Below are 13,366 nucleotides of genomic sequence, written 5' to 3' on the forward strand. Positions count from 1 at the left end.
CATAAATTCAATTTTTTTTAATGTTAACAAAGCAAAGACAAAGTTATTTACAGAGTTGGCTATAGATGGTGGGATTAAGGATACCTGTTATCTGTACCTTCCAATAATTTTCAAAGTTTCACTTTCATAATAACTATTATCTTAAGAAAGACTTACCCCTGAATAAAATGAAGAAATGGGATACAATCTTTTCTTTTTACATCGTGGATGTAGGATTCCTAAAGCACTCCATTCAAAAACAAGTCCAAAGCATTACATCTTGTTTCCACAACAGTGTACCATCAAGACCAAACTTATAAATGTTTAAACAAACCAAAAAAAAAAAAAAAGGGCACATTCAAAATACTGAATGAAACAGAAATAGACAAGAAATCAATAAGACACAGAAATTTACATAAAGACTGAAATAAATGGGGATAACTGGAGGGCGGATTCCATTTAACAAAGTTACCAAGGAAAGACAAACCTGTGGAAGGAGGAGAGAGTCTATAGGCAGCCACAGAAGGAACAAGTGCCTAACCTAGGAGACCCAAGGCAGGAGAAAGACACAACACTTTCTGGTGCCACTTACTCTTCAGAAAGAGAACCAGCACAGCAGGGTATGGCATAGCCTCCTCCAGCCCCACTCCAGTGGGGAAAATATAACACTCAGGACGAGAAGCCCAAGGGTCCTAGTGGCACAGAGCAAGACGTGGGCCAAACAACTGAAACGCAGCATCTCCTCAGGGTCACATGCCACTCACCATGCCCAGGTGTCCTACATTAGGAAGCCACCCTCCGCCACTATCACTCTCTCAGCCTTCCAGAGGATCGGTGCCACCTTTTAAGAGATCTTCCCTGGGAAGCTGTTTCCCTTGCTGACTCTCTTGCTCGGGGACAGCCCACGTGAGGTCTCTTGCTTATGAGCTACTTTGGGTCCCAACAGGATCCCTGAGGACAGGCGCCATGTCCTCCCCTTCTTCAGTTCCCATCCTATGACGCAGCCTAGAAGCAGCTGTGCAAACCAGAGGGGCCCAATACACCAACCAGAGAAAGGATGAAGTCTCTGCTTCCGAGATGTTGGCTCTAGAGCGGAAATAAAACGACTTTCAAGTCTCCGCGTTTAATGTTTGCATTGGAGGTTACAGGGAACAGGAAAAGACTAGAGAAGAGAAAATTATGGAGGGACAATACAAACAGCTCCATTTACTTTAAATTTATCAAGAGCCTTAGTATTCTCATCTGTAAAATGGGCATAACAATGCCTAACTCACAGAGTATCAGATCATGTATATAAAATGCGGCACCTGGCACACAGGACGCACTCAGTAAATGGAAATAATCAGTTTGCCATGTTCCATAGCAGATGAATCCATTAGTATCAGATGGGCTTTACTGCTTGACTAAAGCCAAGAGTCCACTTGATGATAACCTCTTCTTACGAAAAACCTAGGATCTCCATTTCTCTGGACACACAGGCTAAAATACACAGGAACAAGATTGAGAGCTGAGGCACTGGGTCAGGCAGCGCTGTCTCTTTCAAATGCCCGAAACAGACCCATTTTGTCCCCCTGGTTCTGCTATGGCTCCCTGAGCAGGGTTCCACCCAGCTATGGGAAAGCTATGAGGTGGTCTCAGGTGTGCCTAAGTTCACAGGTTAAGCGCCACGAGGCGAATGGAAAACAGAGGACTCTGCACCAACTAGCCTGTGACCTTGAGCAAGTCAGTTATGTGTCAATTTCCTCTTCAGTAAGAGGAGCAGTTCCCGTCTGTGATCCCTCAAGTCCCTTCCTGTGCTTTTGTGTCCCATCCTCTATGTGGCACTGGTTATAATTCCAACAGTGAGGTCCAGGGACACCTTCAAACGTGTTCCATTTCCTCCCAGAGCCACTTGGCGGTCCCCTGGAACTGCTCCCACCAGAAGGGAGGGTTTGGAGCTGCTTCCACAGCTTTCTGGTTTTGTTCAGTGTGCAGCCGCTCTGCACACTGCTCACTCCACCTTTTCTGCCCCCAAAGTGGTCGTGCGTGTGCGCGCTTGTGTGTGTGTGTGTGTGTGTCTGTGTGTGCACGCGCACAAGCGCGCGCTGGGGCAATCACCGGCTTGCATCATGTCAGCTCAGAGATGGTTTGCAGACCATCCTGCATGTATGCTCAGGGTGGACAAATAAACATTTCAGAGGAGCAATATGAATTAAATCATTTCCTCAACAACAAAACCCGCCCACATGCTTCTTCATAAATCATGCCTCTTAATTCCACGCTAACAGTCAGTAAACTGCCTCTATTATAAACAACCCTTACTCCTTTCATGCCCTGACACTTAAGAATCACAATATTTTCAATAGTACTCTGTTGTACTAATGCCTTTGCAGAAGTAACAGCAATAGCTATTTCCCTGGAAAGATCCATGGCCAGGGCTCTTTCCAAGAGATATTCTTTGAATGTTCTTTGTGTCCTGGTGCACTGGGGGACACGGCCAGCTGCGTGCATCTGGGGGACGCAGGGCCACCCAGAGTAATGCAACACTGTTTTAAAGCACACACACCAAATGTACCCTTTAGCCCCGACCATCAAGTATTTCCCCGAATTTGCTGTAACCAAATTCATACAGCCATGCATAAATACAATTCCAGTGCCTGCGTTTTGCAGGGGAAAATAAAGACACATTCTGAGATGAAGCCGCCAGACCCGCCTCAGGCTCTGTGTATAGCAGAATAAGCTTTGCAGACTTTTGGCAAGATTGGCCAGAATCTGCTTGCTTTTTCGTATTATTTTTTCCGTGCCTTTATCTGCTGGGCCCAACGAGAACTGAAAAGCATCTCCAGAAAGGAGGGCGAGGGAGCGGTGGAGAATAAAAGAGGATGGGCGGGGAAAGCCAGATTTTGAAAAGAGCAGCGATAAAGGAAAGGCAGGGTCGCGCCGGGGGGTCTCCGCGGAGCTTACCTGGGGTGCACGAGGTCGGCCGGGCCAGCAGCAGCAGCCAGAGGCCGGGGAGCAGCAGCCCCGAGCGGCGGCGGCGGCGGCGGCGGGCGCGGCGGGCGGAAGGCCCGCGGCCGCTCGGCCCCGGGACCAGCGCGACCCCGGCGCGGGTCTTCCCCTCCATGGCCGCGCCTCGGCGTCGGCGCCGCGCCCCCGGCAGTCCCGGCCGGCGCCCCGGCCCGGCCTCGCGGCTCTGCACTCTCAGGCCCGGGAGGGGCGGCCGCTGCGGCGGCGGCGGCTGGGACGGGGCGCCGCGCACCGGCGCGGAGAGAGGCCGGCGAGGCGGGGGCGGGCCGGGGGCCGGAACCGCGGACGGACGGGGGCTGCCAGCCGCACGCCGGCCTCGCCGCTCCGCCCCCTTCGGAGCCTCCGAGGCGCTGCCCGGCAACGCGCGGGCCCGGGCGCGGGGAGGCGAGCACCACCTCCCGGCCGGCCGGGAACCTGCCTGAGGGGCAGCCAGGCGGCGGGAGCGGGCGCGCGGGGGCTGCGCGGCGCAAGGCCCGAGCCCGGCCCGCCCCCGGGATCCGCCTCCTGGGAGGGGGCGCGCGGGACGCGGGAGGCCTGGGACCAGGGGGCGGCCGGTGCCGCCTGGACCCGCACCGAACGCCGGGTCCCGCCGCCCTGGTGGCCCGGCGTCCAGTTCCCCGGGGGAGCCCCGAGGGAGGGGGCGCCGCGAGGAGGGGTCAGAGCCGGAAAACCTGGCCAGCGCGAGCGCGGCGGGCCTCTCGCTTCTCCTCTGGCTCCAGTCGGTGCGGGGCAGCAGGTGTGACTGGGGCTCCTGCGTTGGTAGGACAGCCTTCGGGGCTGCAGTAGGGACAAAACGAAGGAGAAATCGGCGGCCTCTTTCCAAGAGTCCGACGTGCAGTAGAGGAGAGCGCGCGCACAGCCCTACCCATCCTGTCTCCCGCCTGCAGGTCTTGCCTCCGGACCAGGTGACTGAGAAAGGAACAGACAGGATGCTCTGCGCCCGGGAAGCCCGCAAATCGCGCACGTAGTAGGCCTGCAGGAGGCGCCTACAGAATCGAATTGAAGCAGAACGCCGAAGAATTAATGCTTTTGAACTGTGGTGTTGGAGAAGACTCTTGAAAGTCCCTTCGACTGCAAGGAGATCCAACCAGTCCATTCTGAAGGAGATCAGTCCTGAATATTCATTGCAAGGACTGATGCTGAAGCTGAAACTCCAATACTTTTGGCCACCTGATGCGAAGAGCTGACTCATTTGAAAAGACCCTGATGCTGGGAAAGATTGAAGGCGGGAGGAGAAGGGGACGACAGAGGATCAGATGGTTGGATGGCATCACCGACTCAATGGACATGAGTTATGGTAAACTCTGGGAGTTGGTGATGGACAGGGCAGTCCATGGGGTCACAAAGAGTCGCACACGACTGAGCGACTGAACTGAACTGACTGGGGAGAGAACCACGCACGCCCAGGCTCTCTTAGAGAAAGGAGTGGTCTTGGGAAGGGAAGAGAATGCCAGAGGATTTTTCGGACTGGTTGCGAGGATCAGGATAGCGAGGATATGAGTTAACATTTGTCTGGTGCCTGCTGTGCAAGTGGAGTGTCTAAACTCCGAGGACGCCTCATGGATTAAAGGTCTTGGGACGCGGAATTGACAGTTTTGGATCTTGGCGTCCTGTTGGAATGCTTGCACCAGTCAGATTATAAAAGGTGTGAGTTGGGGACACTGTTGTATTGCCCCAGGAAACTACAGTGGACTGTGGAGAATGTGAATCACCCGCAAAGGATGCAGGTTGCTCTCCAGTCCAGTTTCCCTGCTAGGCCCAGCCTTGCAGCTCCAGCCCAACTAGACTTCCTGTCTGGTGGTGAGAGTATTGGAGAATCAGCAATAGCCCTTGCTCAGAATAAGGCTGAGGTACCTACCTATACGTACCTACTTGTTAGTTTCAAGGAAGATACTTGAGTGCTTCGGCAGCACATATACTAAAAATTGGGAAGAAGATAATTGAGAATAAACGTTAAAGATAACTTTTGTTGATATTCCTATTTGGTTTTGTACTTTTTAATCCCTCCTTATCATAAACAGTCCTTTTTCTTAGCACTTGATCACGTCCCTTCATAGATGAAGTGAAAGTGAAGTCGCTCAGTCATGTCCGACTCTTTGCGACCCCATAGATTGTAGCCTACCAGGCTCCTCTGTCTGTGGGATTTTCCAGGCAATAATACTGGAGTGGATTGCCATTTCCTTCTTCAGGGGATCTTCCCAACCCAGGGCTCGAACCCGGGTCTCCCACATTGTAGACAGACGCTTTACCGCCTGAGCCACAACATCACCACTCTCCATAGATAAGGAGCTTTGCAAACCTTGCTTCCAGCTCATAATCTGCAGGTTAGTACTCAGATGGAGACACCGCCTATCCATGCACGTCTGGTCCTTGGATATCAGCCCTAGATCTTCATTTTCTGATTTCACCTCATTTGACCACAGACCTCTGCCTTGGGTAATTCTTAAATTGTTCTTGTCCTGTTAATGTTATCTTTTATGAATTTATGCTTCGTGTCTCCAGCCAAATTAATAGGAAGCTCAAAGATGATGTCATCCTGTTTAGCACTGCCCATAGCACCAGTCAGCCCTTGTTATCCATTTGTTGATTTGAATCAGAGAGTCCACCTGCCCAGTGAAGAGGTTCAACCTTTCAGATCTGGCCCCAGCCTCCAGAAGGCTTCCACCTACCCTAGAAGACAGGGTGTGACAGAAAGGAGGTACCCTCACAAATTGTAAGTCAATTCGAGAAAAAGGAAATATTTGCCCAGCCATTAAGAAAGGATCAACATCAATTGGAAATAGACATTGCAACTTCAATAGGAATGAGGCAAGGCCACCAACTCTCTAAGGAAAATGAGATTCCTAGTGTCCCATAGTTTCCCAGCTTTGAAGGCATAAAACTCAATGTTCAGGGACCTCCCTGATGATTCAGGGGTTAAGAATCCACCTTCCAGGACTTCCCTGCTGGTCCAGTGGTTGAGAATCCGCCTGCCAATGCTGGGGACACGGGTTCGATCCCTAGTCAGGGAAGATCCCACATGCCAAGGAGCAACTAAGCCCATTTGCCATGGCTACCAAGCTAGATAGAGCTTGTGAGCCACAACTACTGAAGCCCTCGAGCCCTAGAGCCCATGCTATCCAACAAGAGAAGCCACGGCACTGAGAAGCCCTTGCACCACAACTAGAGAGTAGCCCCTGCTCGCCTCAACTAGAGAAAACCGGATCAGCAAGGAAGACTCAGTACAGCCAAATATTTTAAAAATTTTTTAAAAAGAATCCACCTTCAGTGCAGGGGATGTGGGTTCAATCCCGGGTTGGAGAATAAGACATCACATGCAATGGCTCAGCTAACCCTGCAAGACACAACTAGAGAGCCCGTGTGTCAAAACTAAGACCCAATATGAAACCACCTAAGCACTCATCAACAGGTGAATGGTAAAGTAATCACACACACACACACACACACACACACACACACATGACTATTATTAAGCCATGGAAAAGAAGGAAATCCTGTTATTTGCAACAACATGGATAGATCTTACAGGCATTAGAGTGGTGATGTTGTGGCTCAGACGGTAAAGCATCTGTCTACAATGTGGGAGACTCGGGTTCGAGCCCTGGGTTGGGAAGATCCCCTGAAGAAGGAAATGGCAATCCACTCCAGTATTATTGCCCGGAAAATCCCATGGACAGAGGAGCCTGGTAGGCTACAATCTATGGGGTCTCAAAGAGTCGGACACGACTGAGTGACTTCACTTTCACTTTCTACAGGCATTATGCTAAGTGCAATAAAGAAAGACAAATACTGTATGATCTCATTTATTTGTGGAATCTAAAAACATGGAGCTCATAGAAACAGAGTAGAGTGGTGGTTACCAAGGACTGAGGGAAATGGGGAGATGTTGGTCAGAGAATACAGACCTTCAGTTAAAAGATGAATAGTTCCAGGGATCTAATGTTCGGCAAAGTGATTATAATCAATAATAGTTTAAAGTTGTGAGCACAGAGCTTTAATAGCCTTAACATAACAACAAAATAGTAATTATGTGAGGTGAAAGTTGTGTTAACCTTATTGTAGTAAACATTTCACTATATATCTGAGTGTCAAATTGTCACTTTGTGTACCTTCAACTTATACCTTGTTATATGTCAATTACACCTCAATAAAGCCGGAAGGGGTAAGAAACATTGAGTTGGAAGTTTGAGTCCAACTTTCTACTAAAAATAAGACAGAAACTTAGTAGAGAAGCTGGGATAGTCTAAGGACTCAAACACCTGGCTAAAAGGTCGAGACTTAACTTTGTAAGCAAGTGGGGTATCATTAATGATTTTCTTGAGATAGTATTACAACTAAACACAAGAAGGATTACTCGATTAACAATATATAAGATGATTTGAAGAGAGAAAAGACTGCAAGTGGTGAGACTGATTAGAACAAGATCTTCACAGTGCATGACTGAAGTATAAAAGATCACAGGCTTTTCACCATCAAATAGACCTTTTTAAAAAATTGATTATATCCATCTGTGCCAGAGTGTCGGGAAACAGGCACTCTCAGATTCTAGTGGTGGAGGTGTAAATTGGCATATCCATTTCGGAGGATGATTAAACCTTACCTATCAAAATTTAAAATCAGTTCACCATCTGGTACAGAAAATTCCATATATATATATATAAAGTGAAGTGAAGTCACTCAGTTGTGTCTGACTCTTTGTGACCCCATGGACTATAGCCTACCAGGCTCCTCTGTCCATGGAATTTTCCAGGCAAGAGTACTGGAGTGGGGTGCCATTGCCTTCTCCAGGGGATCTTCCTGACTGAGGGATCAAACCCAGGTCTCTCTCATTGCAGGCAGACATTTTACCATCTGAACCACCTGGGAATATATATGCTTTGGTTCCTGCTTCTTTTTCTTCCTTTTCTTCCTTTCTTTTTCTTCATTGCTTTTCCTTTTTTAAATCAAGCTTAATTCAGACAGGTAAATTCAGTCAAATAATTCAATCAGATAAAATTCACCTCTTTAAAGTATACCTACAGCTCACTGATTTTTGACAAACAAGTAACTGCCACCACATTTAAGACACAGAGCATTTCTACTGCCCTACAAAGTTCCCTTGTGCCAGCCCACAGTCTATCCCGTGCCCCTTTCCCAATCCCTAACAACCACCAATCTGATTTCTGTTTCTATAGCTTTGCCTCTCCCAGAATTTCATATATAAATGGAATAATATGATATGTAGCCTTTTGTGACTGGTTTCTTTTGCTTACTTTGAGATTCATTCAAGTTGTGTATATCAGCAATTTGTCCCTTTCTGTTGCTAACTAGTATTCCGTTGAATGGCCATACCACAATTTGTTAATCCACTCACCAATTGATGGACATTTGGCTTGTTTTCAGTTTTGTTTTGTTTTGGCTGTTATGAATACAGTTGCTATAAACATTTGCTTCCAAGTCTTTGTGTGACAATGTTTTCATTTCTCTTAGGTAAAAACCTTGGATTTGAGTTGGTAGGTCATGTGGCTAATAATATATTTAACTTTACACGAAACTGTCTTCCAAAATGGATATGATATTTTACATTCTCACCGGCCATGTATGATAGTTTCAGTTGTTCCATGTCCATGTCGGCACTTGCTTTTATCAGTCATTTTAATTTGTACCATTCTAGTAGGCATGTGGGGCTTCCCAGGAGGCTCAGTGCTAAAGAATCCACCTGCCAGTGCAGGAGATGTGGGTTCGATCCCTGGGTCAGGAAGATCCCTGGAGTAGGAAATGGCAACCCACTCCAGTATTCTTGCTTGGAAAATTCCATGGATAGAGGAACTTGGTGGGCTATGGTCTACGGGGTCGCAAAAGAGTCAGGCACAGCTGATCGACTGAGCATGCACACAGTAGGCATGTAGTGATATTTTGTTATGGTCTTTAATTTGCATTTTCCTGATGAATGATATTATTGAACACCTTCCGTGTGTTCATTTTCCATTAATATTTCTCTTTTGATGAAGTGCCTGTGTGAATCTTTTACTCATTCTATAATTGCACTGTTTTCTTATTATCAAGTTGTAAGTATCTTTATTTATCCTGGATACAAATTCTTTTTCAGACAACTATTTTGGCAAATATTTTGAGTCCGTAACTTGTCCTTCTGTTTTCTTAACAATATCTTTTGAAAAGCAGACATTTTTAACTTTGATGAGGTCCAATTTGTAAATATTTTTGCTTTTGCTTTCTATGTCCTAAGAAAATTTTTGTCTAACCCGAGGTCACAAATATTTTCTATGGTTTGTTTTAGAAATATAATGTTTAGCTTTTATGTTTAGCTCTTCAATTCATCTGAGTCAACTTCCATATATTTTGCTAGATAGAAGATGCCATTAACCCTTCATTATTTTATAGCACCATTTATTTATACTTTTTAAATTTTTATTTTATTAATATAATAATATTAATTATAGTGTTAATTAATGTTTATTTTTACTGCCCTGAGTCTTCACTGCCGCATGCTGGTTTTCTCCAGTTGTGGTGATGGGGGGCCACTCTCTGGTTGTGATGTATGGGCATCTCATTGCAGTTGGTTTTTGTTTCAGAGCACGGGCTCGAGAGCACATGGGTTTCAGTAGTTGTGGTACATGGTGTTAGTTGCCCTGTGGCATCTGAAATTGTCCCAGAGCAAGGATGGAACCCACGTCCCCTGCATTGGCAGGTAGATTCTTAACCACTAGACCACAAGGGAAGTCCAATTTTATACCTTTTCAAAATTTATTACAATGTATATGTGGGTCTTACCTTGGACCTTCTATTCTGTTCCATGTGAGATCTATATACCTCATAAGGGAGGAGAGAAAGCAAGACAGTATAGTGTAATCCCATCAATGGAAAAAAGTGTGTTGATTGGAAATTATTTTTTCCCCAGTTTTCCCACTGAGAAAAGAAATAATATTTGGAAAGGGATTGAGTAAATATTTGAAGAGGAATGTTCACTTTTACAGAGAGGAGCATTCATTTGTAACTCTATATGTTAATACATCTGATAATAGTATAATAATATTATATCATTTGCATTTTTAACACAAGCATAATGCTTTTGTATTTTAACTAAAATCTCTGTGTGTTTGAGTGGAAATTAGAAAACAGATGAGACACACACACCTCGGGGAGATAGTAAAGGATAGGGAAGCCTGGCATGCTGCAGTTCATGGGATCGCAAAGAGCTGAACACGACTTAGTGACTGAACAACACCACCACCGCTCTGGATGTTAAATCAGCTGATGAAATATGAGGAAAGAAAAGAATAAAAGATGATTCAGAGGTTTTGAGGTCATATGTGCAAGGGTAAGCCAAAGGAAGCCAGTAGAAAGACTGGGGTGGGGGAAGAAGGAGGTTGGGAGCTAAATTCGAGGAGCTGGGTTAGCACCCAGTGCTAACAGGGAATGATGTCAGCACAAGCAGTGGGTGGTGAAGGTGAGCCTCGGGTTTAGGGGATTAGGCCAGTAGGGTTAAAAGTACACATATGGAAATCATTTGCACAGAAGTATTAGCTAAAGATGTGAAAGTAAATGACTATTCCTGAGAAGAGCGGAAAGCAGAGAAGAGGGCTGAAGATTTTTAGAAAGACCTTCATTTTGGAAAAACTAAAAAGGAGGTTACGATAAAAGCAGAGAAAGACTGTAGCAAAAGCTGAGGCTGCTGCTGCTGCTAAGTCGCTTCAGTCGTGTCTGACTCTGTGCGACCCCATAGACGGCAGCCCACCGGGCTCCCCGGTCCCTGGGATTCTCCAGGCAAGAACACTGGAATGGGTTGCCATTTCCTTCTTCAATGCATGAAAGTGAAAAGTGAAAGTGAAGTTGCTCAGTAGTGCCGAACTCCTAGTGACCCCCTGGACTGCAGCCTACCAGGCTCCTCTGTCCGTGGGATTTTCCAGGCAAGAGTACTAGAGTGGGTTGCCATTGGAGAACGAAGGAAATGTGACATCACCAAGGGCTTGGAGGACTGCTTCAGAAGGGCATGGTCAATGTCAGGCGTGATAAGAATTGAGATCTTTTTGAACTTGATCAGTCAGTTCAGTCGCTCAGTCGTGTCTGACTCTTTGCGACCCCATGAATCGCAGCACACCAGACCTCCCTGTCCTCACGAACTCCCAGAGTTCACTCAGACTCATGTCCATCGAGTCAGTGATGCCATCCAGCCATCTCATCTTCTGTCATCCCCTTCTTCTCCTGCCCCCAGTCCCTCCCAGCATCAGAGTCTTTTCCAATGAGTCAACTCTTCACATGAGGTGGCCAAAGTACTGGAGTTTCAGCTCTAGCATCATTCCTTCCAAAGAAATCCCAGGGTTGATCTCCTTCAGAATGGACTGGTTGGATCTCCTTTGAGTCCAAGGGACTCTCAAGAGTCTTCTCCAACACCACAGTTCAAAAGTATCAATGATGTGGTCATTAAAAGGAGACTGCTGAAATGGGGATGGAGGAGGGTAATAACAGGGGTAACTGAAAGAATGAACTGATTGGAAAACACTGGAGGCTACAGAGAATGGTATCAGCAGGGTTGAAATATGTTTTAGGTTAGATAAGCCTGAACATCTCTGTAGATAGAAGAGAAGGTATCGAAAACAGCGAGAAAATAAAATGCAAGGGAAAATACTTTGAATGACATTATAATTATGGATATATGTTTTTATGGTGCTGTGCTGTGCTTAGTTGCTCAGTCGTGTCCGACTCTTTGTGACTCCATGGACTGTAGCCTGGCAGGCTCCTCGGTTCATGAGATCCTCCAGGTAAGAATACTGGAGTGGGTAGCCATGCCCTTCTCCAGGGGATCTTCCCAACGCACGGATCAAACCCAGGTCTCCTACAATACAGGTGGATTCTTTACCAGCTGAGCTACCGGGGAAGCTCATATGTTTTCATACTTTTGTCCAAATCCATAGAATGTATAACACTACTCACTTTAAAGTGAACCCTAAGATGAACTGGGGGCCTTGGTTGATTATGATGTGTCAATACAGTTCATTCTTGATTTTTTTTTTAAATGTACCACCTGGTTGATAATGGCTATGTGTTCCAGTGGAGGGGGTATATGAGGAATTTCTGTACCTTCTTGTCATTTTTGTTGTGAACCTAAAACTGTTTTTTTAAAAAGTCTCAAAATAATTAACACTCAGAGTAGACATTTTTGGCAAAACTTTTGTTTCACTATTACTTATGTATACACATTATATATGTGTGTGTGTGTGTTTGTTGGATTGTGATGTAAAATTGATCTCTTAGGTCAAAAACTTTTCAGGCCACTGTAGTTAAATTATACTGGCAAATAAAAGCACAAATTAACCTCAAAAAATACAAGGGAAGGATAATTGATATAAATTCTCAAAATTCAGAGGAGATGGAATTAAGAGAAGCATGTAATTCTTTTGAAAAATAGAGCCAAAAATAGCACCCACTCCAGTATTCTGGCCTGGGAAATTCCATGGACAGAGGAGCCTGGCGGGCTACAGTCCATGGGGTCACAAAAGAGTCAGACACTACTTAGTGACTAAAGAACAACACAGATTTTTCAGTTTCTGTTACGTGAATACTGTAAGAAGCTAAATAATTAAAAGCATTATTTGTGATTTAAAAAAAAAATGAAAGGAAGAGCCAGCAACCCCTGTCCAGTATCAGGAGAGTGGCTTGATATAATTACATTACAGTAACAAGAGGCAATATTATCCTTCCCCTACAAGAACTGTGAGGAAACTAAAGACGTGTTTGGGTTATGATGTTAAATGGAGAAAAACTAAATATAAAGTGGTTTATGAGATGGTGTAAAATAATGAGTATGACTGGAAAGGAATGGTGTGATACTTAAAATTGTTGTATTAAGATGAAATTAAGAGTATTCTACGATCTGAGCCACCAGGGAAGTCCATTCTCTCTTTAGATGTTGTCATATTTGTGTTTTCAATAAAAAAAGTGTTGAAAAGTGTCTTCCTCCAAGAGAGGAGAGGAAAGGACAGACAAAGGTGAGTTCAGATGAAGGGTTTGGTGGTCCTTAACATGATTTCTCCCTTTCCAATACTCTAAGTCTCAGTGTTACATGGCAGGTTTGGGACTATAAATTTGGGGGGTTTTTTTGGAAAACCCAAATAACAGCTAAGACTCCACACTTGCACAGCAGGGGGTGAGAGTTCGATCTCTGGTGGGGGTGGGGGTGGGGGCACTAAGATCCCACATGCCTGAGCAGTGTGGCCAAAAAGTTTTTTTGAAAAAAAAGGAGAGAGGGTATTGCGGAGAAAGCAAGGGTAGGAAGACAAGGCAAAGAAAGGTATGGTAGAAATTCTAAAGACAAGAAGGTAGAAATGAGTGGAATGTGGGCCCAGGATGGGACACTTGCTAACTGGAGGAAGAGCTATTTAGA

General features: G+C 45.7%; 1 protein-coding gene across 1 annotated transcript in view; it reads right to left on the bottom strand.

The window, feature by feature from the left end:
* KIAA1549 (KIAA1549 ortholog) overlaps positions 1–3,082 on the bottom strand; it is a 120,347-nt gene extending 117,265 nt beyond the window's left edge. The window contains exon 1 of the mRNA XM_052638985.1: positions 2,923–3,082. Coding sequence (XP_052494945.1) covers positions 2,923–3,082 — 160 coding nt within the window. The remainder of the gene's footprint in view (positions 1–2,922) is intronic.
* Between the last annotated feature and the right edge of the window lie 10,284 nt (positions 3,083–13,366).

Source organism: Budorcas taxicolor, chromosome 4 (genome assembly GCF_023091745.1).
Source record: "Budorcas taxicolor isolate Tak-1 chromosome 4, Takin1.1, whole genome shotgun sequence".
In the NCBI taxonomy this organism is placed as follows: domain Eukaryota; kingdom Metazoa; phylum Chordata; class Mammalia; order Artiodactyla; family Bovidae; genus Budorcas; species Budorcas taxicolor.